At 43.3% G+C, this 26,904-nt stretch overlaps 2 protein-coding genes across 2 annotated transcripts in view; both read left to right on the top strand.

Annotated features, from left to right (window-relative positions):
* The window catches only part of LOC143961507 (olfactory receptor 1468-like), an 8,337-nt gene extending 2,958 nt beyond the window's left edge, over nucleotides 1-5,379 (top strand). The window contains exon 2 of the mRNA XM_077470801.1: nucleotides 4,002-5,379. Within this exon, the coding sequence (XP_077326927.1) occupies nucleotides 4,002-4,919 (918 nt within the window). The 3' untranslated portion in view covers nucleotides 4,920-5,379. The remainder of the gene's footprint in view (nucleotides 1-4,001) is intronic.
* Nucleotides 5,380-12,949: 7,570 nt separating this feature from the next.
* On the top strand, nucleotides 12,950-23,744 carry LOC143961505 (olfactory receptor 9G19-like). The gene is made up of 2 exons (XM_077470800.1): nucleotides 12,950-13,387; nucleotides 21,267-23,744. Exons 1-2 carry the CDS (start codon nucleotides 13,355-13,357, stop codon nucleotides 22,182-22,184), a joined length of 951 nt encoding a protein of 316 aa, XP_077326926.1. The 5' UTR covers nucleotides 12,950-13,354; the 3' UTR covers nucleotides 22,185-23,744.
* Nucleotides 23,745-26,904: the final 3,160 nt, after the last annotated feature.

Here is a 26,904-nt window from a genome sequence, read left to right as displayed (position 1 = left end):
GGATGCCCATCAGGGGCCAGGTTAAGGGCAGGCAACCGACTGCAGCACACCACAGAGCTCTGCATGTGCAGGGCGCTGCTGACTCCGCGCATTTTTCCAAACATTCTTTGGTGTGGGCCTTTTTTTAGATGTGTGCAGCAGATCGCACCGTTGCTGTTTTCAACATATGTCTGAAGTGTATCAAGCGTGGCCAAAACAGCAGCCGCTTGGGCACCACATGCTTGACCAGACATATATCGAGCTCCCATGCAGTCCGTTGGCAACAGTACTTAAAAGACCCACACCAAAGGCGTACCTCTCCTTGTTCTCATCAGTTGGGATCTCCAACCCCACTATAACTTCAGTCCTCTCACTTGCACTGAGAGGAATGAAGGTATAGAATTAGGTGTCCCAAGCACTTCCAGGCAATCAGCTAGCGGTACACCAACATCCGATTGTAGCAGGCAAATTTCCCTGCCCCAGTTGCTAAACCGGTGTACGAAATTCAGTCCCAGCCATTCACATGCTCAGGGGCTGAATGCTAGTTTAGCTAAATTGCTAGCACTCCAACTGCTGCCTTTTCAGCTGGTAGACTCTGCCCCCTTTTGAGAATTTGTGGAATGTGCAGCACTTCAGTCCTCTCTCTCCTCCACCTTCTCCTTTTCTTCTTCCTCTATGGCCTCTTCCTGTGCAGATTTGTCCTTGGAACCAGCAGTGCTCCGTAAGCATTTTAGGGGCTGCACAAGCACTCAGGCAAAAAGATGCCATGCGGTACTTGAGTTGGTCCGCTTAGGGGACAGGAGCTACACTGGGGCAGAGATTCTGTCAGCTCTGCAGGGGCAGGCTCAGAGGTGGTTGACACCATGCCAGCTTCAGCCTGGAATGGTGGTTTGCGACAATGGCACCAACCACCTCTTCGCCGTCCAACAGGGAAACTTGACCCATGCTCCCAGTTTGGCTCTCATCCTTAATTTGGTGGTGCAGCAGTTATTGTGCAGGTACCTGGGCTTACAGGAATTCCTGCGGCAGGCCAGGAATGTCTGTGGGCATTTCTGCTGGTCATATAATGCCAGTGCTCTGATAACTGATCTCCAAAAAGGAATGCAAACTGCCCAAGAACCGCCTCATCTGTGACATGCCCACCAGGTGGAACTCAACGCTGGCAATGCTGCAGCAGCTGCACACGCAGCAGAGGGACATCAATGACTACCTGTGCGAGTATGGCACCAGGACAGAGTCAGGGGAGCTTGGATTTTTTTCACCACGCCAGTGGCTTATGATCAATGATGCATGCACTGTCCTGTCACCATTTGAGGAGGCCACGAGGATGGTGAGCAGTGACAGTGCATGCATCAGTGATACTGTCCCTCTTGTCTTCCTGTTTGATCACACGCTGTGTGGAATAATGGACAGGGCACATGAGGCAGAACAGAGGCAGGAAGAGGAGGACTTCCTTACCTCTCAAGGCCCCCTTTAGCCATACATTACTCCTGCAGGCCCGCCTATCATACAGGAAGAGGAGGAGGAGGATTGTGTCAGCATGGAAGTGGAGCCTGGCATTCAGAATCAGCAGCAGCCTTCAAGGGATCATTTTCAGTCCTCAGAAACCCATGGACTTGTACGTGGCTGGGAGGAGGTGGCTGCGGATCAGGTCGACCTTAGTGACCCAGAGGACTCTGGACTGAATGCCTCAGCACACCAAAGTTCCATGACCTCCCTGATCCTGCAAAGCCTGCAAAAGGACCCTTGGATTTGTGGTATCAAGGAGAGGGATCAGTACTGGCTTCGGTCAGTCACAGAAGGAGCGGTGGAGAAGGTGGCCATCTGACTGATGCGTTCAGACAATTTTTTAGTCTGCAACCCCAAGGTCTGATCAGTTCCAGCAACCATCACCAGCATATGTTGTACATGGTGCAGGAATACCTAGGGGGAAGATCAAACCTTTCCAACTGAAAATCCACTGGGTTACTTTAGTCTTGAGGATGGATCACTGGCCAGAGCTTGCACAGTATACCATTGAGCTACTGGCCTGTCCCACATCCAGCATTCTTTCGGAACGCACATTCAGTGCTGCTGGAGGCTTTGTAACCGATCACAGAGTGCGCCTGTCCACCGACTCGCTCACCTTCATAAAAATGAATCAGTCTTGGATCACCATCTACCAAGCACCTGATGCTAACATATTAATTTTTTATGAATGTGAGATGCCTTCAAGACTGCCTATGCTAATGCTGAGTGACTATCCTGTTATTCTGAGTGACTATCCTATTCTTCCTCAATGTTCATGTTCTAAGAAAATGTTTGGTTCTGGCCACCACCACCAGTGGCTAAGGCCCAATTTTTCTTCCCCTGTTTAACAGGGACGTGCAATTACAATTTTTGCTGTAATATCTTGCAGCAGGGCTCGTTCCTGCGCTCAGCAAGATTATCTGTGAGGGGTTGCAGTGTTGTGGCCCCACCACCACTGCCTAAGGCCCAATTTTCTGCAGAGTGTATAGGGCAGGCTGTATAATATATACAGGCAGTCCCCTATTTTCACAAATCTGACTTACAAACGACTCACACAACGACAAACAACGAAAACAGGAAGTGAGAGGAAATCTACCTCTAGGAAGGGAAATTCTCTCCTGTAAGAGTTAATATGGGAAAAAGGTGTCTCCTCCACTGATTTATCACTAATCCTTGTTTCCCTTATAACCCCCACATTTTTTAAATCCAATTGTCATTGGGACAGAAAGTGAGGTGAAATCTTCTGAACAGGGGCACAGACAGCAAAACAAATGTTACAGTGGTAATAACCCTTCCATATGTTTTCCAAAAAGCTTTAAAATATATTTTTTGGCTGGAGCTACACTTACAAAGTATACCAGTTCAAAATTATAAACAGATTCTACATAAGAACAGACCTACAGTCCCTGGCTTGTATATTGCTTTTCTGAGTATATAGGGCCTGGGGGCCCAACGCCTTTTCTTTTTATTTGGGTGCGGGGTTCCCCTTAATATCCATACAAAACCCAAAGGGCCTGTTAATGGGCGGGGGGGGGGGGGGAACAGACATTACATTAAAGCCTCAAGCAGTTTTAAATTACTTTTATTCCTTTAGAAATGTCATTTTTTGCAAGGACTGTTCTAATCACGGGAAACACACAACACCTTACAGGCATACTATAGATACCCCCCAGGCACAATATTTAAAAGAATATTTCACTTTTATTTTTTCACTTTAAGCATCATTAAAATCACTGCTCCTGAAAAAAACTTACATTTTTAAAACTTTGTTTTACATTGATACATGTCCCCTGGGGCAGCACCCGGGTCCCCAAACCCTTTTTAGGACAATAACTTGCATATAAGACTTTAAAATTCACACTTTTTATTTCTCATGTTCAAGTCCCGTAGACTTTAACAGTGTTTGAATGTTTGCGCAAACTTTCGGTCTGTTTGCATGTTCTGGATGCAAACTTAATCGGGGGGTGTTTGGCCTATCCCTACTCACAAATGCGCTTCTGAAAGAATACAGAATCCTAAAGTTTGTGGACAGCCTTCCCAGAAGAGTTGAAGCTGTTATAGCTGCAAAGGGTGGGCCACCTCAATATTGAACCCTACAGACTAAGGCTGGGATGCCATTAAAGTTCATGTGCGTGTCAAGCTAGGTGTCCCAATACTTTTGGTAATATAATTTATATATATATATATATATATATATATATATATATATATTTTTTTTTTTTTTTTTTTTTTTTTTTTTCCATAATTTTTTTTAATATGAAAAATTCACAAAAAGAATAGAGGCAGTCAAATTAGAAAAGGAAACATTAATTGAGCTTTTTGAATAAGATGAAGCCAAGGTCTTCTCAATCAACCAAATATGTTTTGTTTTTCCTTATTATTATTATTTTTTAAAGTCACAGGTTCACCTACTCTATCCGTCTTGCTATCAATCATTTTGCAGTCAACATACATTTTTTTGTTATGGCTAATACAAATGTTATATAAATATAAATCTTTTTGCTTCTACACAGACAACACATAATGATCATGTCACCACATTCATCTTTTTGGGACTTAACAGTAATGCCCTATTTAATCTGCTGCTCTTCACCTTGGTCCTTATTATATACATTGTGACAATATGTGGAAACTTTTTGATCATCATGTTGGTATATTACAGTAAGACCCTTCATTCTCCCATGTACTTCTTCCTCTCCCAACTCTCTACATCTGACATCATGCTGACCACAGATATTGCTCCTAACATGTTAAATATTGTTCTACATGAATGGACCTCCATATCTTTTTCTGGTTGCATCGGTCAATTTTATGTCTTTGCCACAATAGAAATATTTGAATGTTACCTTCTGACAGTGATGTCCTATGACCGTTATCTGGCCATCTGCTCTCCTCTGCATTATGTCTCTATTATGAAACAAACACTTTGCATTAAACTAGTCCTTGCATCCTGGATTTTCAGCTGTTCTGTAGCTTTAATATCAACGCTTGAAATAAGTCAACTAGAATTCTGTGGATCAAATGTTATTGACCATTTATTTTGTGATTTCAATCCTCTTGTGGAACTTTCCTGTTCAGATACATCCAGAGTTCAAATGGAAGTTATCTTGTTGTGCTTCCCTTTGCTAATACTACCATTCCTACTGATAGTGGTTTCATATACTTTTATTGTTTTAACAATATTAAAGATATCCTCCTTTTCTGGAAGACTGAAATCCTTTTCCACTTGTAGCTCCCATCTCACTGTTGTGTTTATATTTTATGGAACCCTAATTGCTGCATATCTAATTCCAAAGGAAGGACAATCACAAACGATCAGTAAGATGATGTCCTTGTTGTATACAGTGTTTACTCCCTTTGTAAACCCTTTCATATACAGCTTGAGGAATAAAGACATTAAGGACAGTTTAAAGACATTGTACAATATATAAACAAAAGGCTTTTTATTTAAAACCTTTAGTAAAAATGTTAAATTATTAAGATATATCTGCTTAAACTTGTAGAGAACTTGGTGTGCACTGGTATCCAAAAATTAGACTTCTACCGTACTGAAGCAATGCTTAATAGTAAACTGTTCCTAGGGTTCAATCACCCAAATTAAGTTTCTAAACAAGGCCTAACCACCCTTCAGACCTTCATTTCATGGTACCTCTTACAACTCCCCTTAAACTGGAAGTGTTTTTTTTGTTAAAATTTTGGCTTCAGCGCTGGGTTACCTACAGTATATACCCAAGGTCTGTATTGCACAAATCCTGTTATTCTGCAGTTGTAAATATTATTTTATGACCTCTTTTGATCTAAGAATGGGTTTTAGCTACTTACTGGACTCTTCTTAGCAATATTACTTGCCAGCCACTAATGACATTGACAACTCAACATTCTCATTTCTGTGTGTATCATCCTTAGGCTTCTGAACCTTATTAAGGTTGTGCCCTTTGGTAAACTGCTTTTTCATTTGATCCTCCAGATGTGCAAAATACTATTAACTTGACTCATACAGGGATCCACTGTTCTATTTTTGTGTATGAGTCATTGCGTTGCAAACAACAATTACTATACAACATTTTTCTCCTCATATTGGGGGAAAATACTTCTAGTCTAATGCCGCATACACACAACCAAACTTTCCGGCAGACTAGGTACGACGGAATTAGTAACTCGGACAATCTGATTGTGTGTGGGCTAATCCGATAATTTTTCATTAAAAAAAATCAGATGGACCTAGAAATAGAACATGTTTCAAATCTATCTGACGGACTCAATTCCTATCGGGAAAACCATTCGTCTGTATGCTGGTACGACAGACCAAATACGACGCAAGGGAAGCTATTGGCTACTGCCTATTGAACTTCCTTTTTTAGTCCTGCTTACGTCATCACATTCAAAACGAATGGACTTTCGAACGGACTTAGTCTGTTCGTGTGTGGCCAAGCCTGTTCGTTCAGAAAGTCCATTGGAACTCCACCGAAAGTCCGTCGGGAAGACCGTCGGACCTAGTCTTCCGGAAAGTCCGGTCGTGTGTACACAGCATAAACCTCATCAACAAAAAAATAGAGAATGAGAATACCTTAATTCCTAAAATAAATAATGAGTACAACAATATATAGATAGCTTTGGGCATCCCCCTTAGAAAAACTAAACCAGTTAGCTTGAGAAAGTCACCACATGGGCGACAGATGCATGGTGGATACTGGTATTGTCATCCCCAGCCACATTCTTTACATGCATTTGTATTTATTTTTTCAAACTGGATTATATGTAAAGTTGTACTAGTAAGATTCTGAATACACATTTTGATCTGAATTGAGGGAAGTATTACTGTTCTATAGTTGTATATATGAATACTATTTGGCATTGACACTGTTCATCTCTCTATCTCATTGATCTCTCATTATAGAGCTTTGTGTGAATGTGGATATTACTGTGCTAACTCAAAAGTACATAAAAAAGCTGCTACACAAAGATAATGCTAGAAAGTAAATAATGTAGCTCTAAAAAATAAACACATATACATATGTTTGTGATGTATCCAAAATAAAGTGGTCATACAATAATAAAATTGTGGAAAAGTTCAGTGCCTACAATGGTCCTGAAAGGAACCAATACATCAAAGGTGGTAAATCTTCCATCTGGAAACAGGTAAAGTAAATCTACTCTTACCAGAACAGGTGTACTCGAGTGTCAGCGACAACGAGTCATAAAAGCTGGATGCCGAAAATATCAGCAAGTTAACAAGACTCCAGGGGACCGAGGACCTTTAAATACGACTCCAAGGAATGTTGTAACCAGCTGCCGTACCGGACTTCAGATGTTGAAGACACCAGGACTGGAACTTGGGTACAGGAGGAAAAACTGGACCACTTTTGTACCCAAGTTCCAGTCCTGGTGTTTTCAACATTTGAAGTCCTGCCTTGTGTCTCCTCGCATCCAACGAAGGAACCAGGAGGTGGAGAGAGACTGATCCTTGAAAGATTGCTCCCGCCCTGGATGGGAGGCTCACAACCTTGAGTGAGGAAATGGGGGTTCACCCAACAGAGGGCGTCAGTGGGAGTCCCTCACAGAACCCACAGGGGGTAATCTGGGAAGCCACTGAAAATTTGTAGAATTGTATTGTGGAGAAAAGGCTGGCGGTGGTAAATGACGGACACAGCGCTCAGGTCGGAGCACATCTGGTGTTTCAAACAGGCAGTGGGTCTTGGTTAGAGCAGCGGTGTGTGTCAGTGTGGCCGAGGCCTGGACGAGACTTCAGGCTACACTGACACATGTAAGGGGGCGGGGTCACCATGTGACATCAACCGATGACCCCGCCCCCATGTTGAGGGCACGCGGCCTGGTACGGCTCAGGAGGGGGGGGGGGGCGCTCGCTCGGACCGGCCGGGCTGCGTGTTTGGATAGGGGTCTGGCATGGATTTTGGGGGGGACCCCACGCCGTTTTTTTCGGCGAAGGGGATTCCCCTTAAAATCCCTACTGGACCTAAGGGCCTGGTATGCCCCCGAGAAGGCATGCAGGCTTCATGAGTGAGGCGACATTGTCGCCTTGCTCTGGCTGCTATAGGAAAATGAAATTTTCCTATTGCAGCCAGCGCAACGGGATCGCGGTGGTTAGAGATGCCTGTCGCCGGGAACCAGCACGATAATGTCACGCTGGAAAAACAATGTCGGCGGCACCTACTGTACATTTCAAAAATACAAAGTGAAATGAATAACAAGGGGCACCAACACTAAACAACCTCCTGTAGATTAAAAAAGAAAAACAAAATACAAAAAAAGATAATGGTGTTGAGGTAAGTTGAAACACAAAACACACCCAAAAAAGGGCAAAGATGAGCAAACTGACAAAAAAGGAGATGTTGATGAAAAAAAACAACCACAAAATTCAAAAAAAAAAAAAAGATTGTGTAGATGTGACGATTTAAAATATTGTATTGCTGAAATGAGTAAAAAGACTCAAGAAATACGTTATGGGAGAAGTGTGTGACTATGAGCATCAAAACAAGTTCATTCTTGCAGCATTGTAAAGAACAAGAGAATGCGCTTCATGAAAGAATTTTTAACACTGCAGCGTGACGAATGTGCTATATCGATTACGAGCAGTAGTTTTACCTGAGCGAGCGCTTCCGTGTCCGAGTTTGATTGTGAGCATGCGTGGCACCTTGTCCATAGGAGTAGGCTACACACGATCGGACTATGTCCGATCGGAGCATGTTGTCGGAAAATTTTATATACAAGTTGGGGAACATGGTCCGTCAGATATTCAGATGGAAACAGTCCGATGGAGACCACACACGGTCGGATTATCCGACAACGCGGTCCTATCGGACACCTTCCACAGGAATTTCTGACCGTGTGTACAAGGGCTTAGAAGCTAGACAACACAGGACAGATTGTGCGCCTTGAGGCAATTCAGTTCGCATTTGCACCGCTATACAAATCATTAATTCATTCATTCATTCAGGGATGCCCCCTATCACCTCTCATATTTAATTCAATAATGGAACCTCTTGCCAAACATATCAGATCACAACGACTCGTTTCTGGCTTCCAGAGTGGCCCCATAGAACACAAAATGACAATGTGATACTAATGATGACCAACCCCAAAGTTTCCCTGGCTTTGGTACAATCAGTTCTACACAGATTTAGTAATATTTCAAAAGTGAACCTTAGCAAATCTTACATATTAGACCTCGGAATCTAATGGCGTCACTAGCAACATACTTCAAAATATGTATACCTACTCATGGGCTGATACAGGCATTTCCTATAGAGGCATTGTCTTCAAGCACACGCTCTCCCTTGACTTAACCAAACTTTCCAAATTTGAATTCACCTGGTCCAGAAGACTAGCAGCATTCAAGATGATGCTCCTACCCAAAATCTTATAGCTATTTCATACACTCCCCATACCATTACCCTCCTCCTACCTCAAGTCCCTTCAGTCCATCATTCATCAATTCATTTGGCAGGGGAAAAAGGCTAGAATTCGCTACGATTAACTCAAACACAGACTGGTCAGTGGGTCAGGCTATATAGATATACAAGATTACTATATTGCACACTACTGATAGAAATGAAAGAATTGCTATCCACACATACCACAACTTTATGGGGAAACATAGAATCTACCATGATTCCAGGAGGGAATCTTAAACTTTTGCTATTTAGCACAGCTGTGAATCCCCCACTTACAAATTTCTTGCCCCAACCTTCCAGGCCTCTGTTAATGCTTGGAAATCACTACGCCTGTCGAAATGGCCCCACCTTGCCACCAAATCACTCCCAACCACCCGTGAAGCACTGCATCTAACTCCAGACCTAATCTTACCTTACAGATCAAATAACCCTTGCTTCAAACCTCCGCGATAAAATAGCTCATAAGCCATTTACACAAATACAACAATTATACAAAGCACCATCCAAAGACATGCCACAGAATTCACCAGTGTATCTCCTCCTACCCTCCCCTATAAGGTGCAATACCTACAGACCTGTGGAACTACTACTTCTCCAATAGTCAGAACTGCAAATGCATTTCCTTAATCTATTCAAAATCACATGAAAAAATAGTATTTACTAAATCATTGCCCTTCAGGCAATGGGAGGAAGACCTACAATAACAATTTACTGAACAACAATGGCAATCAGCCCTGGATTCTATTTATAAATCCACAAACTGCACGTCACTTTGGGGATTAACCCAGAAACTAACTCTGAGGTGGTACTTGACACCACAGAAACTAGCAAAATTCCATCTCAACCCCACTCCCACTTGTTGGAGACTCTGTGGCCAAACGGAAACCCTTTGTCACATATTTTGGTCATGCCCACACCTGAATAAGCTCTGTTCAGACATATCTAACATACTATCTGTGTATTGAATATAGAGTATAGCCTCATGTAAAAAATTTTAGTTCAGAAACTAACAAAGTACCATCATCCAAGTTGATATATAGAAAGAAGGGGGTGAGAATGGAAAGATAGGACAGTTGTTGAAGCTGGTCATAAATCTATTCCCAGACTCTAAAATTGTGATGGACTGTCTCGGTACTAATAACAAGCAATGTAAGTAGTATAAAAAAAAAAACTATTTATTACATATAAAAATGGCACACAGGGTACATTAAAACAACAATTTTGAAGAAAATTATAATTCAAAAAGCAAATACTCAGGGTTGCCCCGAAAAGTATCTGCTGTTGAAACAATTCTCAAAATTTATTTTTTTCTCTACTAGTTTCGCAGGTGACCGCTTCTTCAGGAGAAATAATCAGGCTGTAAATTGGCCATGTATGAAACCACAAGCCTGAACTAGAGGCTCCCCCCATGGCAGACAAGGAGGATGTATGCGGGTATCTTTCCATTCTCATCCCCTTCTAACATACTATCTGAAATGACACATTAGTCAAAGTGTGGGGAAAAAAATAAAAAAACAATATGTAATTAGGGTAAATAGCTCAGAGTGTGGTGATGTGTGGGTATATGCTTAAAATGCCCCTCCCAACACTCACATAAGGAAAGCACTTGTATTGGTAGTTATCACAGATGCTTATGATGGACTTATTAGGGCCTACTAGATCTATATCATAGAGCAGGGATGTGCAATTAGCGGACCTCCAGCTGTTGCAGAACTACAAGTCCCATGAGGCATAGCAAAACTCTGACAGCCACAAGCATGACACCCAGAGGCAGGATGATGATGGGACTTGTAGTTCTGGAACAGCTGGAGCTCCCCTAATTGCATATCCCCGTCATAGAGGAACAAAGAAAAAAGGGGGAGGGGGAATGACCAGTTCCCCAATCAAGTTCAAAAATCAACACCAAAAATATAGACAACAATTGAAAAAGTAAATAAAAAAAAATGAAAAAAAAAATGAATAAATAACAGATATAAATAATAATAGACTGGTGATAACCTATGCCTTAATAAAAGGCAAATGATACAGCAAGGGGTCATACATTTACCTTAACCACTAGCCGACCAGCGCACGACGGTGTATGTCGGCACAATGGCACAGCTGGGCAAATGGGCGTACAGTTAAGTCCCCTTAAAATCGTGGCATTGTGGGCAACTGCCGCGTACTCCGTATCTGGGGCCCGGGATCCGGAGCTCCACTGACTATCTAACCCCACCCCATGCAGCCTGTATGCTCAGGGTTGAACTGTTGAAATGAGAGCAGAGAGTGGAAGCCCCGCCCATGTCCACAGTCTCTGGTTGTTTCCTGTAGCATGTCCGCAGCCTTTGATTGTCACCTGTTGCATGTTCGTAGTCTCTGATTGTCTCCTGTAGCATGACTGCAGTCTATGATTGTCTCCTATAGCATGTCTGCAGTCTCTGATTGTCTCCTGTAGTACAACCGCAGTCTTTGATTGTCACCTGTAGCATGTCCTTAGTCTCTGATTGTCTCCTGTAGCATGTCCTTAGTCTCTAATTGTCTCCTGTAATATGTCCGCAGTCTCTGATTGTCTCCTGTAGCACTTTTGCAGTCTCTGCCTCCTGTAGTATGTATGCAGTCTCAGATTGCCTGCTGTAGCATGCCCACAGTCTCAGATTTGTCTCCTGTAGCATGCCCGCAGTGTCTGGTCATCTCCTGCAGTATGTTTTCAGTCTCTGACCCTCTCCTGTAATAGGTCTGCACTCTCTGACCCTTTTCTTTAATACGTGTATTAATGTTCCGCTTTACTTGCTCAATTATTTGGGATTGCTCCACTGCTCAGTGAGTGGTAATGATGTGCATTAACCTGTAGCAACCAATCAGTGAAAATTAATGATCTACTGTAATCTCTAGCAACCAATCAGTAAGTGGTAATCATGTGCTGTAACCCCTAGCAACCAATCAGTGAGCACTAATAATGTGCAGTAATCTCTAGCAACCAATCGGCAAGCAGAAATTATGTGTTGTAACCTATAGCAACCAGCCAGTGATTGGTAAGGATAGCCTGTAACCTCTAGCAACCAATTGCAATTGCTGCGTGATCTGATTTGGAATCTACCTGCTATTTTTTGTATGTCTCAGAACGGAGGGGGAGAGGGGCAAGAAAATGTTTGCCCAGGTCTCAATCAATATTAAAGATGGCCCCGGGTGCGCTTGCAGGACAGGAAAAAAAGTCCTACAAGCAGCATCTTTGGGGCGGTGCAGGAATAGTGTATACAAAGCTACTCCACCGCCCTCTGCCAAATGAAATGAATGGGCGCTACTTTCAAAGTGTCTTAAAAGCACTTTGAAAGCAGCCCTAAGCGGGCTCTTTTAACCCCTTCTGGGGGGTTTAAAGCGCCCCGCTAGTGGAAAAGCGCTGCTAAAAACTAGTGGTGCTTTACCACTGACGCCCACAGCGCCACAGTGTGAAAGGGGTCCAAGTGTGTTCCCTGGGAGTGCTTTGTAACTGTGGGGGAGGTGCTTTAACTGTGGGAAGACAGCGATCCATGCTCCTGCTTTGCAGAAACACAAGTTCTCTATCTTCCCTTGTCACAGAAAGGTGATCTGCCTTATTTACATAAGCAGACCGTCATTCTTGCTCTCTCGGGAACGATCGGAGGGTCCAGGCTCCTGCTGTGTCCAATCACAATGGGAATGGGTCACTGGCGGCATGTGTGTATGCCTTAGACCTGGAAGTGCAGAATCACGTACCTGTATGTGATTTTTTGCACAGGAGCCACCGCCCTGCATAGAATGTACGTGGGACGGTCAGCAAGAAGTTAAAGTGAGAACTCCAGCTTTTATTTCACTTTAAATTGTTTCTGAGCTAATTATTTACTACAGTATTATATTTTGAAAAAAAAAATATATATATATATATATATATATATATATATATATATATATATATATATATATATATATATATATTTATTACAGTCACAAACACAAACCCAAGGAGATCTTGATTACTCTCTATGGAATCTTTCATCTGCAAAGAAACATATAAATGTTTGTCTGAAAATAGGTTTCTTGTTCAGTCAACTGGGTTTATCCACTGATACACATCATATTATTTTATGATTTACACTTACACCTGATATATAAGATACTTATTATTACTATTTTATCTCTCCCTCTATTTCTATTTTTTTTTCTTTTCATTTGTGACTTCATCTAGGTGTTATTATTACAAAAAAAAAACTATGAAGAAGATTCATGTAATATTGAACCAGAACTATATATTTATTTTGACATGTTTTCACTCCCTTAGTTTTTGATTTCCTTTTTGTGCACAACATTTTGCTTTTAATCCACGTTAATTAGAAAAACTGGTAGAAACATCTCCCATGAAGACAGTTAATGTCATATTGTTCCATTTTTAATATTGACACTTTCATCTTCTCCCCCAAAAAAATATTTTTTTGTTGGTTTATAAATTTTTTTTTTTTAATATGGATTTTCATCAGAGATCATCTGTAAATAGAGTAAGTACATTTTTTTAATTTCAGAATAAATTTACCAAGTTATAATGCTTTAATTGATTAAAATAGTAATCATTAAATGTCGGCACGAGATTTTCTCTCTTTCCTTTGCTTTTTTTTTAAATTTTGGCCACATAAGGTCTCTGTTGGACCTATTGTAATATTCACCTACAATATTAGAATGACAAACACACCCTCATTTGTTTACAAAAGCTTATTAGACTTCATGTACATTTAAGGGTATTTTTCTTTAAGACTCCATTCACGCAGGGGCAACACGACTTCCAGCGTCTTTTAGAGGCAACTTGGACACGACTTGAGTATGAATAACAGCACGACTTGGAGTGACTTCAACACGACTTGGGGCGACTTACAAGATGACTTTAAGTCACCCCAGGCCAGGTGATTTTAGCCGTGGCCAATCAGAGAATAATCAGCTCTCGAGGGGCAACTCTGCGCCAAATTTTAAATAAAAAAAACGGCATGTGTTCCCCCTCTGGGAGCATACAAGGCCCTTAGGTCTTTTATGGATTTAAGGGGAACCCCCTACGCCAAAAAAACGGCGTGGGTCCCCCCAAAATCCATACCAGACCCTTATCCGAGCACGCGGCCTGGCCGGTCAGGAAAGGGGGTGGAGGTGACATCCATTGAAATCAATGGGTACAAGTCGCCTAGAAGTCGGATTGAAGTAGTAACCGATCACAGAGTGCGCCTGTCCACCGACTCGCTCACCTTCATAAAAATGAATCAGTCTTGGATCACCATCTACCAAGCACCTGATGCTAACCTATTATTTTTTTATGAATGTGAGATGCCTTCAAGACTGCCTATGCTAATGCTGAGTGACTATCCTGTTATTCTGAGTGACTATCCCATTCCTCCTCAATGTTCATGTTGATAGCTTCTAAGAACATTTTTGGTTCTGGCCACCACCACCACCAGTGGCTAAGGGCCAATTTTTCTTCCCCTGTTTAACAGGGACGTGCAATTACAATTTTTGCTGTAATATCTTGCAGCAGGGCTCGTTCCTGCGCTCAGTAAGATTATCTGTGAGGGGTTGCAGTGTTGTGGCCCCACCCCCACTGCCTAAGGCCCAATTTTCTGCAGAGTGTATAGGGCAGGCTGTATAATATATACAGGCAGTCCCCTATTTTCACAAATCCGACTTAAAAACGACTCACACAACGACAAACAACGAAAAGAGGAAGTGAGAGGAAATCTACCTCTAGGAAGGGAAATTCTCTCCTGTAAGAGTTAATATGGGAAAAAGGTGTCTCCTCCACTGATTTATCACTAATCCTTGTTTCCCTTATAACCCCCAAATTTTTTAAATCCAATTGTCATTGGGACAGAAAGTGAGGTGAAATCTTCTGAACAGGGGCACAGACAGCAAAACAAATGTTACAGTGGTAATAACCCTTCCATATGTTTTCGAAAAAGCTTTAAAATATATTTTTTTGGCTGGAGCTACACTTACAAAGTATACCAGTTCAAAATTATAAACAGATTCTACATAAGAACAGACCTACAGTCCCTGGCTGGTATATTGCTGTTCTGAATATATAGGGCCTGGGGGCCCAACGCCTTTTCTTTTTATTTGAGTGCGGGGTTCCCCTTAATATCCATACAAAACCCAAAGGGCCAGTTAATGGGCGGGGGGGGGGGGGGGGACAGACATTATATTAAAGCCTCAAGAAGTTTTAAATTACTTTTATTCCTTTAGAAATGTCATTTTGTGCAAGGACTGTTCTAATCATGGGAAACACACAACACCTTACAGCAGGGGTGTCCAAACTTTTTTCAAAGAGGGCCAGATTTGATGAAGTGAACATGCACGAGGGCCGACCATTTTGCCTGATATTCTTTGAACCATTAAAATTCGGTCTAAGTGTGTTCGTTCGAACACTAATACAGGGCCCAACAAGAATTCTCTTGCCTTTGTGGCTGTGTGTGTTGAAGAGATGAGCTCGGGCGTGTTATTTGGATATACCGTATTTATTGGCGAATAAGAGGGAAGTTTCAGGAAAAAAACCTTAACATTTTAAATAAAAAAACTGTGAAGCAAAATAAGGGTCAGTGCCCATTTGCGCGCCCACCAATGCTGGGAATGCAGCCCCCACCATTGCCAGGAATGCAGCCACCATTAGCCAGGAATGCAGCCACCATTCTCAGGATTTCAGTCACTATTAGCCAGGAATGCAGCCACCACTAGCCAGGATTTCACAAACTATTACCAGGAATGCAGCCACCATTAGCCAGGATTTCACATACTATTACCAGGAATGCAGCCACCATTAGCCAGGATTTCACATACTATTACCAGGAATGCAGCCACCATTAGCCAGGATTTCACTCACTATTGCCAGGAATGCAGCCACCATTCTCAGGATTTCACTCACTATTAGCCAGGAATGCAGCCACCATTAGCCAGGATTTCACATACTATTGCCAGGAATGCAGCCACCATTAGCCAGGATTTCACTCACTATTGCCAGGAATGCAGCCACCATTAGCCAGGATTTCACATACTATTGCCAGGAATGCAGCCACCATTAGCCAGGATTTCACATACTATTGCCAGGAATGCAGCCACCATTAGCCAGGATTTCACTCACTATTGCCAGGAATGCAGCCACCATTAGCCAGGATTTCACATACTATTGCCAGGAATGCAGCCACCATTAGCCAGGATTTCACATACTCTTGCCAGGAATGCAGCTACCATTAGCCAGGATTTCACATACTATTGCCAGGAATGCAGCCACCAATAGCCAGGATTTCACTCACTATTGCCAGGAATGCAGCCACCATTAGCCAGGATTTCACATACTATTGCCAGGAATGCAGCCACCAATAGCCAGGATTTCGCTCACTATTGCCAGGAATGCAGCCACCATTAGCCAGGATTTCACATACTATTGCCAGGAATGCAGCCACCATTAGCCAGGATTTCACTCACTATTGCCAGGAATGCAGCCACCATTCTCAGGATTTCACTCACTATTAGCCAGGAATGCAGCCACCATTAGCCAGGATTTCACATACTATTGCCAGGAATGCAGCCACCATTAGCCAGGATTTCACATACTATTGCCAGGAATGCAGCCACCATTAGCCAGGATTTCACATACTATTGCCAGGAATGCAGCCACCATTAGCCAGGATTTCACTCACTATTGCCAGGAATGCAGCCACCATTAGCCAGGATTTCACATACTATTGCCAGGAATGCAGCCACCATTAGCCAGGATTTCACATACTATTGCCAGGAATGCAGCCACCATTAGCCAGGATTTCACTCACTATTGCCAGGAATGCAGACACCATTCTCAGGATTTCACTCACTATTAGCCAGGAATGCAGCCACCATTAGCCAGGATTTCACATACTATTGCCAGGAATGCAGCCACCATTAGCCAGGATTTCACTCACTATTGCCAGGAATGCAGCCACCATTAGCCAGGATTTCACATACTATTGCCAGGAATGCAGCCACCATTAGCCAGGATTTCACATACTATTGCCAGGAATGCAGCCACCATTAGCCAGGATTTCACATGCTATTGCCAGGAATGCAGCCACCATTAGCCAGGATTTCACTAACTATTGCCAGGAATGCAGCCACCATTAGCCAGGATTTCACATACTATTGCCAGGAATGCAGCCTCCATTAGCCAGGATTTCACATACTATTGCCAGGAATGCAGCCACCATTAGCCAGGATTTCACTCACTATTGCCAGGAATGCAGCCACCATTAGCCAGGATTTCACTCACTATTGCCAGGAATGCAGCCACCATTAGCCAGGATTTCACATACTATTGCCAGGAATGCAGCCACCATTAGCCAGGATTTCACTCACTATTGCCAGGAATGCAGCCACCATTAGCCAGGATTTCACATACTATTGCCAGGAATGCAGCCACCATTAGCCAGGATTTCACTCACTATTGCCAGGAATGCAGCCACCATTAGCCAGGAATTCACTCACTATTGCCAGGAATGCAGCCCCCATTAGCCAGGATTTCACATACTATTGCCAGGAATGCAGCCACCATTAGCCAGGATTTCACTCACTATTTCCAGGAATGCAGCCACCATTAGCCAGGATTTCACATACTATTGCCAGGAATGCAGCCACCATTAGCCAGGATTTCACATACTATTGCCAGGAATGCAGCCACCATTAGCCAGGATTTCACTCACTATTTCCAGGAATGCAGCCACCATTAGCCAGGATTTCACTCACTATTGCCAGGAATGCAGCCACCATTCTCAGGATTTCACTCACTATTAGCCAGGAATGCAGCCACCATTAGCCAGGATTTCACATACTATTGCCAGGAATGCAGCCACCATTAGCCAGGATTTCACTCACTATTGCCAGGAATGCAGCCACCATTAGCCAGGATTTCACATACTATTGCCAGGAATGCAGCCACCATTAGCCAGGATTTCACATACTATTGCCAGGACTGCAGCCACCATTAGCCAGGATTTCACATGCTATTGCCAGGAATGCAGCCACCATTAGCCAGGATTTCACTCACTATTGCCAGGAATGCAGCCACCATTAGCCAGGATTTCACATACTATTGCCAGGAATGCAGCCTCCATTAGCCAGGATTTCACATACTATTGCCAGGAATGCAGCCACCATTAGCCAGGATTTCACTCACTATTGCCAGGAATGCAGCCACCATTAGCCAGGATTTCACTCACTATTGCCAGGAATGCAGCCACCATTAGCCAGGATTTCACATACTATTGCCAGGAATGCAGCCACCATTAGCCAGGATTTCACATAATATTGCCAGGAATGCAGCCACCATTAGCCAGGATTTCACATACTATTGCCAGGAATGCAGCCACCATTAGCCAGGATTTCACATACTATTGCCAGGAATGCAGCCACCATTAGCCAGGATTTCACTCACTATTGCCAGGAATGCAGCCACCATTAGCCAGGATTTCACTCACTATTGCCAGGAATGCAGCCACCATTCTCAGAATTTCACTCACTATTAGCCAGGAATGCAGCCACCATTAGCCAGGATTTCACATACTATTGCCAGGAATGCAGCCACCATTAGCCAGGATTTCACTCACTATTGCCAGGAATGCAGCCACCATTAGCCAGGATTTCACTCACTATTGCCAGGAATGCAGCCACCATTAGCCAGGATTTCACATACTATTGCCAGGAATGCAGCCACCATTAGCCAGGATTTCACTCACTCTTGCCAGGAATGCAGCCACCATTAGCCAGGATTTCACTCACTATTGCCAGGAATGCAGCCCCCATTAGCCAGGATTTCACATACTATTGCCAGGAATGCAGCCACCATTAGCCAGGATTTCACTCACTATTGCCAGGAATGCAGCCACCATTAGCCAGGATTTCACATACTATTGCCAGGAATGCAGCCACCATTAGACAGGATTTCACTCACTATTAGCCAGGAATGTACTTACCATTGCCATCAGTGCAGCCTTGGAGGGGACATGGAGGGGGCAGGATGAGCGGCAAAGAACAGGAGAATCTCCTGTTTACACAGCGGCCTCTTTAAGAGAAAGTCCCGCCTCCTTTGATGGACAGAACAGTCGTCCAATGGCGGAGATGGGACTTCCTATTACAGAGGCTGCGGTGTAAACAGGAAATACTCCTGTGTGCACAGCGCTTGTACAGCCTCCTATCTCCAATGCAGCCAGACTATATATCTTTTGTGGCCCCGGCGCTGGGAGATTGTCGGGGGCCACAAAAGATATATATGTTTAGATTACCAGGTGGGCCATTCAAAACCGGGCCGCGGGCCGCGATTGGCCCGCGGGCCGGACTTTGGACATGCCTGCCTTACAGGCATACTATAGATACCCCCCAGGCACAATATTTAAAAGAATATTTCACTTTTATTTTTTCACTTTAAGCATCATTAACCACTTGAGACCCGCGCTATAGCCGAATGACGGCTACAGCGCGGATCTCCTTTGCCGGGACTACATCTATTGACGTAGTCCCGTGCACAAGCAGCCTGCGCGCCCCCTGAGGGGCGCGTGCGGCGCGCTCTGTGATCGGCGAGTCTATGAGACTCGCCTGATCACCGATCAGAGCAAGGGGTCGATCCCGACCCCTTATCACGTGATCAGCTGTCAGCCAATGACAGCTGATCATGTGATATAACGGAGCCGGTAATCGGCTATTATTCCTCCTCGCGCGCGAGGAGAAAAAAAAAAGAGCCGATCACCGGTGGCCGTGATCGGGACATCAGTCCCAATCACGGCCAGCCCTGCCAGTGCCCACCTGCCCCCTGCCAGTGCCCACCTGCCCCCTCATCACTAAAGATGATTAAAAAATAAGTGCCCCCCGTCAGTGCCACCCAGCAGTGCCCATAGTGCCACCCAGCAGTGCCCACAGTTCCACCCAGCAGTGCCCACAGTGCCACCCAGCAGTGCCATCCAGCAGTGCCCACAGTGCCACCCAGCAGTGCCCACAATCTGCCTAAACAAAGGTGCTGCACCCCAGTGCCACATATCCGTGCCCATCAGTGTCATCTACCAGTGCCCAGAAGTGCCGCCCATCAGTGCCCAGCAGTGCCACCTATCAGAGCCACATATCAGTGCCACCTATCAGTGCCCATCAGTCCCATCTATCAGTGGTACCTATCAGTGCCCCTTAGTGCCACCCATCCGTGCCACCCATCTGTGCCACCCATCCGTGCCATCTGATCTGTGCCCATCTTTGTCCATCAGTGCCACCTTATCTGTGCCCATCGGTGCCGCCTTATCTGTGCCTAATTGTTGCCACCTTAACTATGCCTATCAGTGCCCACCAGTGCAGCCTATCAGTGCCCACTATTGCAGCCTATCAGTGCCGCCTCATCAGCGCAATTCAATGAAGGAGAAAAATGACCTGTTTGCAAAATTTTATAACAAACTATTAAACATGATTTTTTTTTTGCATCTTTTTTTGTTTGTTTAGCAAAAAATAAAACTCCCAGCTGTAATTAAATACCACCAAAAGAAAGCTCTATTTGTGGGAAAAAAATGATAAAAATTTCATTTGGGTACAGTGTTGTATGCCCGCACAATTGTCATTCAAAGTGCATCAGCGCTGAAAGCTGAAAATTGGTCTGGGACTGAGGGGGGTTTAAGTGCCCAGTAAGTAAGTGGTTAAAATCACTGCTCCTGAAAAAAACTTACATTTTTAAAACTTTGTTTTCCATTGATACATGTCCCCTGGGGCAGCACCCGGGTCCCCAAACCCTTTTTAGGACAATAACTTGCATATAAGACTTTAAAATTCACACTTTTTTATTTCTCATGTTCAAGTCCAGTAGACTTTAACGGTGTTTGAATGTTTGCGCAAACTTTCGGTCTGTTTGCATGTTCTGGATGCAAACTTAACCGGGGGGTGTTTGGCCTATCCCTACTCACAAATGCGCTTCTGAAAGAATGGTCAAACATTCTCATAGACACACTCCTAAAGTTTGTGGACAGCCTTCCCAGAAGAGTTGAAGCTGTTATAGCTGCAAAGGGTGGGCCACCTCAATATTGAACCCTACAGACTAAGGCTGGGATGCCATTAAAGTTCATGTGCGTATCAAGCTAGGTGTCCCAATACTTTTGGTAATTTATATATATATATATATATATATATATATATATAGAGATATTTTTTTTTTTTTTTTTTTTTTTTTTTTTTTTTGGTCTTCTCAATCAACCAAATATGTTTTTTTTTCCTTATTATTATTATTTTTTAAAGTCACAGGTTCACCTACTCTATCCGTCTTGCTATCAATCATTTTGCAAAGTCAACATACATTTTTTTGTTATGGCTAATACAAATGTTATATAAATATAAATCTTTTTTGCTTCTACACAGACAACACATAATGATCATGTCACCACATTCATCTTTTTGGGACTTAACAGTAATGCCTTATTTAATCTGCTGCTCTTCACCTTGGTCCTTATTATATACATGGTGACAATATGTGGAAACTTTTTGATCATCATGTTGGTATATTACAGCAAGACCCTTCATTCTCCCATGTACTTCTTCCTCTCCCAACTCTCTATATCTGACATCATGCTGACCACAGATATTGCTCCTAACATCTTAAATATTGTTCTACATGAATGGACCTCCATATCTTTTTCTGGTTGCATCGGTCAATTTTATGTATTTGCCACAATAGAAGCATTTGAGTGTTACCTTCTGACAGTGATGTCCTATGACCGCTATCTGGCCATCTGCTCTCCTCTGCATTATGTCTCCATTATGAAACAAACACTTTGCATTAAACTAGTCCTTGCATCCTGGATTTTCAGCTGTTCTGTAGCTTTAATATCAACACTTGAAATAAGTCAACTAGAATTCTGTGGACCAAATGTTATTGACTATTTATTTTGTGATCTCAATCCTCTTGTGGAACTTTCCTGTTCAGATACATCCAGAGTTCAAATGGAAGTTATCTTGTTGTGCTTCCCTTTGCTAATACTACCCTTCCTAGTGATAGTGGTTTCATATACTTTTATTGTTTTAACAATATTAAAGATATCCTCCTTTTCTGGAAGACTGAAATCCTTTTCCACTTGTAGCTCCCATCTCATTGTTGTGTTTATATTTTATGGAACCCTACTTGCTGCATATCTGATTCCAAAGGAAGGACAATCACAAACGATCAGTAAGATGATGTCCTTGTTGTATACAGTGTTTACTCCCTTTGTAAACCCTTTCATATACAGCTTGAGGAATAAAGACATTAAGGACAGTTTAAAGACGTTGTACAGTATATAAACAAAAGGCTTTTTATTTAAAACCTTTAGTAAAAATGTTAAATTATTAAGATATATCTGCTTAAACTTGTAGAGAACTTGGTGTGCACTGGTATCCAAAAATTAGACTTCTACCATACTGAAGCAATACTTAATAGTAAACTGTTACTAGGGTTCAATCACCCAAATTAAGTTTCTAAACAAGGCCTAATCACCCTTCAGACCTTCATTTCATGGTACCTCTTACAACTCCCCTTAAACTGGAAGTTTTTTTTTGTTAAAATTTGGGCTTCAGCGCTGGGTTACCTACAGTATATACCCAAGGTCTGTATTGCACAAATCCTGTTATTCTGCAGTTGTAAATATTATTTTATGACCTCTTTTGATCTAAGAATGAGTTTTTAGCTACTTACTGGACTCTTCTTAGCAATATTACTTGCCAGCCACTAATGACATTGACAACTCAACATTCTCCTTTCTGTGTGTATCGTCCTTAGGCTTCTGAACCTTATTAAGGTTGAGCCCTTTGGTAAACTGCTTTTTCATTTGATCCTCCAGATGTGCAAAATGCTATTAACTTGACTCATACAGGGATCCACTGTTCTATTTTTGTGTATGAGTCATTGCGTTGCAAACAACAATTACTATACAACATTTTTCTCCTCATATTGGGGGAAAATACTTAGTCTAATGCCGCATACACACAACCAAACTTTCGGGCAGACTAGGTACAACGGAATTAGTAACTCGGACAATCTGATTGTATGTGGGCTAATCCGATCATTTTTCATTAAAAAAAATCAGATGGACCTAGAAATAGAACATGTTTCAAATCTATCTGACGGACTCAATTCCTATCGGGAAATCCATTAGTCTGTATGCTGGCACGACGGACCAAATACGACGCAAGGGAAGGTATTGGCTACTGCCTATTGAACTTCCTTTTTTAGTCCTGTTTACGTCATCACATTCAAAACGAACTGACTTTCGAAAGGATTTAGTCTGTTCGTGTGTGGCCAAGCCTGTTCGTTCAGAAAGTCCATTGGAACTCCACCGAAAGTCCGCCGGGAAGACCATCGGACCTAGTCTTCCGGAAAGTCTGGTCGTGTGTACACAGCATAACCCTCATCAACAAAAAAATAGAGAATGAGAATACCTTAATTCCTAAAATAAATAATGAGTACAACAATATATAGATAGCTTTGGGCATCCCCCTTAGAAAAACTAAACCAGTTAGCTTGAGAAAGTCACCACATGGGCGACAGATGCATGGTGGATACTGGTATTGTCATCCCCAGCCACATTCTTTACATGCATTTGTATTTATTTTTTCAAACTGGATTATGTGTAAAGTTGTACTAGTAAGATTCTGAATACACATTTTGATCTGAATTGAGTGAAGTATTACTGTTCTATAGAATATGATCACTATTTGGCATTGACACTGTTCATCTCTCTATCTCATTGATCTCTCATTATAGAGCTTTGTGTGAATGTGGATATTACTGTGCTAACTCAAAAGTACATAAAAAAGCTGCTACACAAAGATAATGCTAGAAAGTAAATAATGTAGCTCTAAAAAATAAACACATATACATGTTTGTGATGTATCCAAAATAAAGTGGTCATACAATAATAAAATTGTGGAAAAGTTCAGTGCCTATAATGGTCCTGAAAGGAACCAATACATCAAAGGTGGTAAATCTTCAATCTGGAAAGAGGTAAAGTAAATCAACTCTTACCAGGACAGGTGTACTCGAGTGTCAGCGACAACGAGTCATAAAAACAGGATGCCAAAAATATCAGCAAGTTAATGAGACTCCAGAGGACCGAGGACCTTTAAATACGACTCCAAGGAATGTTGTAACCAGCTGCCGTACCGGACTTCAGATGTTGAAGACACCAGGACTGGAACTTGGGTACAGGAGGAAAAACTGGACCACTTTTGTACCCAAGTTCCAGTCCTGGTGTTTTCAACATTTGAAGTCCGGTATGGCAGCTGGTTACAACATTCCTTGGAGTCGTATTTGGAGGTCCTCAGCCCCCTGAAGTCTCGCTGACTTGCTGATGTTTGGCATCCTGCCTTTATGACTCATTGTCACTCACACTCGAGTCCACCTGTTCTGATAAGAGTAGATTTACTTTACCTGTTTCCAGATTGAAGATTTACCACCTTTGATGCCCTCATTGTTGGAGTGTTCCAGTGTGTTACATCTTTTACCAGACCCCATTTGGTGGTGGGCCTTGCATTAAAGATGTGAAAAGTGTGCCTCAGCGGGACTTTAAAGGGCCAGGACAATTATTTAGTAGGCAATATCTTACTTTAAAACAAATATTTTTATTTTACTTCAAGTAAAATCAAAGGGATAGTGGTCATATGGGCAAACCGAAGCCCAGATGGTAGAAGGGATATAAATGAATGTGTGGATACAAAAAGCAAAAACAGGATGCAAAAAAAACACAAAGAACAAAATACAGGTGAATATTCCTACCCAACGCGTTTCGAGTGTTTCAAACTCTTCCTCAGGGCAATGGATCAGCAAACATATAATATCAATCCTGTATCAGAAGCTCTATACGTCATAAATGCATCCATAATTATACATAGTTAAAAACAATGATGGACCTAAGGAGAACAGGAAGGGGGGGGGGGGGGGTTGTGTGCTGCCTTGTGTCTCCTCGCATCGGATGAAGGAACCAGGAGGTGGAGAGAGACTGATCCTTGAAAGATTGCTCCCGACCTGGATGGAAGGCTCATACCCTTGAGTGAGGAAATGGGGGTTCACCCAACAGAGGGTGTCAGTGGGAGTCCCTCACAGAACCCACAGGGGGTAATCTGGGAAGGCACTGAAAATTTGTAGAATTGTATTGCGGAGAAAAGGCTGGCGGTGGTAAATGACGGACACAGCGCTCAGGTCGGAGCACGTCTGATGTTTCAAACAGACAGTGGGTCCTGGTTAGAGCAGCGGAGCAGAGAAGAAGAGAAGAACAGAAGAACAGAAGGCGGCCACAGTGGCGACAGAAGACCGGGCCACCGCCTGTAAAAGAGCTAGAAGAAGGCGCGGTGGCCCGGCAAGAAGAACCGAAGACCCCCGAAGTCGGAAGAAGAGGGCGGAGGAGTCCGGCGAGAAGACCACTGAAGACGGAAGACCCCCGGAGCTGTGCAATAAACTATTTTTTCCCTTGTGTGTTGTGTTTTTTTACAGGTGAATGGGTAGACCTTTCCCGTCCACGTGCCCTCAACATGGGGACAAGGTGCTTCCCCAAGGCACCCCCCATGTTGAGGGCACGCGGCCTGGTACGGCTCAGGAGGAGGGGCCGCTCGCTCGCCCCCCCCTTTCCTGGCCGGCCAGGTAGCGTGCTCGGACAAGGGTCTGATGTGGACCTTGGGGGGGACCCCCACTCTGATTTTTTCGGCATTGGAGTTCCCCTTTAAGTCCATACCAGGTGGCGGGGCCAGCGACGTTTCCTTCGAGGGCCCCGCCTACCTGGAGATGCGCTCAAAATGAGCGGACTTTCCTCCGCGTGTGTGGGCGAGTCCGTTCATTTCAAAAGTGCGGATAGTCCGGCGGACTTAGTACGCCGTATTAGTCCGCTGAAAAAGTGCCGTGTGTGGGCAAGTAGCCCGTTTGGGAAGTCCGGCGGGAAGTCCGCCGGACTAAGTCCGCCGGATAGTCGGCTACGTGTGTACACGGCATTATTGTCATTCAAAATGCTGTCATTGTGGAGCTTTATGGATAATTCTTGAAAATGTGGATGTTCTACTCAAAATCATGCCTTATATCTCTTATATCATGTGTTTTTTTCTGGGCTGGACTGCTTCCTTCTCTGCTGTAGTCTTATCAGGACACCAGTTCCTCCACATATCACTGTATCAGGCAGGGCTGGCCCAAGACATTTTGCTGCCTGGGTCCAAAAATGAAATGCTGCCCCCCCCCACCCCCATGCACATGCCTGTGTCCTCCTCCACCATGCAAGTGCCCAGGTCCAGCCCCGGTGCTGTCCCAGAACATGCACCAGCTGGTGAGGTTAACAAGCAGCCCATTGGCCCCGATCTATAATACAAACATTAATATAGGCTGTAATACAGAGTACAATTTGCATTTTGATATAAAGTACATATACATTGTAAATTGGAATACCTGCCCGCTTCTTGTTACTGCAGGGACTGCACATCCTACTTCTCAATGTGGACGCTACAGCCCCCAAATAGGTACGGAGCAGGAAGATAAACACTTATCATAAAAGGAAATTCGGTAAATGATCAAGCCTTTGATTATCACATTATTATTATATGATAGGTTGATACTGTATAAATGAAAGTATTCTATAAACATAGTAAAAAACTATTTAAGGGGTAACAAAACTTAGCTGTACCTGGTGTGGCAGCACGCAGGTAAAATCGCCTGGTTGTATTCAGGATGGGAAATATGTGTGTCCTAGATTCAGGCTTTATGCAGACTTTTACAATTATAGGGGAAGAGTTAATGAGCCCAGCTGTAGTAAGTGGGCTCATTAAGACCTCTACAAAAAACCCCAGCATGCATAGGGAGATGCTCCATCCTGGAACCAGTTTTGTGTGTATAGACTGGGGAGTCTGAGATCTGTTCTGTGCGGTGAGTTAACGCCTGTGTGGCAAACCCCTACAATAGAGACAGGGACTGGGGCAGCACAAGGCTGCACCCAGTTGTTAGACAGGGAGTCTACGTGTGTAGTTAGAGGTCAAGCTGACCAGGATTTAT

This window comes from Lithobates pipiens, unplaced genomic scaffold, assembly GCF_037356315.1.
Source record: "Lithobates pipiens isolate NorthernLeopardFrog02 unplaced genomic scaffold, aLitPip1_a1.2 Scaffold_8, whole genome shotgun sequence".
Lineage (NCBI taxonomy): Eukaryota > Metazoa > Chordata > Amphibia > Anura > Ranidae > Lithobates > Lithobates pipiens.
The sequence above is the reverse complement of the archived record's forward strand: the minus strand, read 5'-3'. Positions and strand labels throughout refer to the sequence as shown.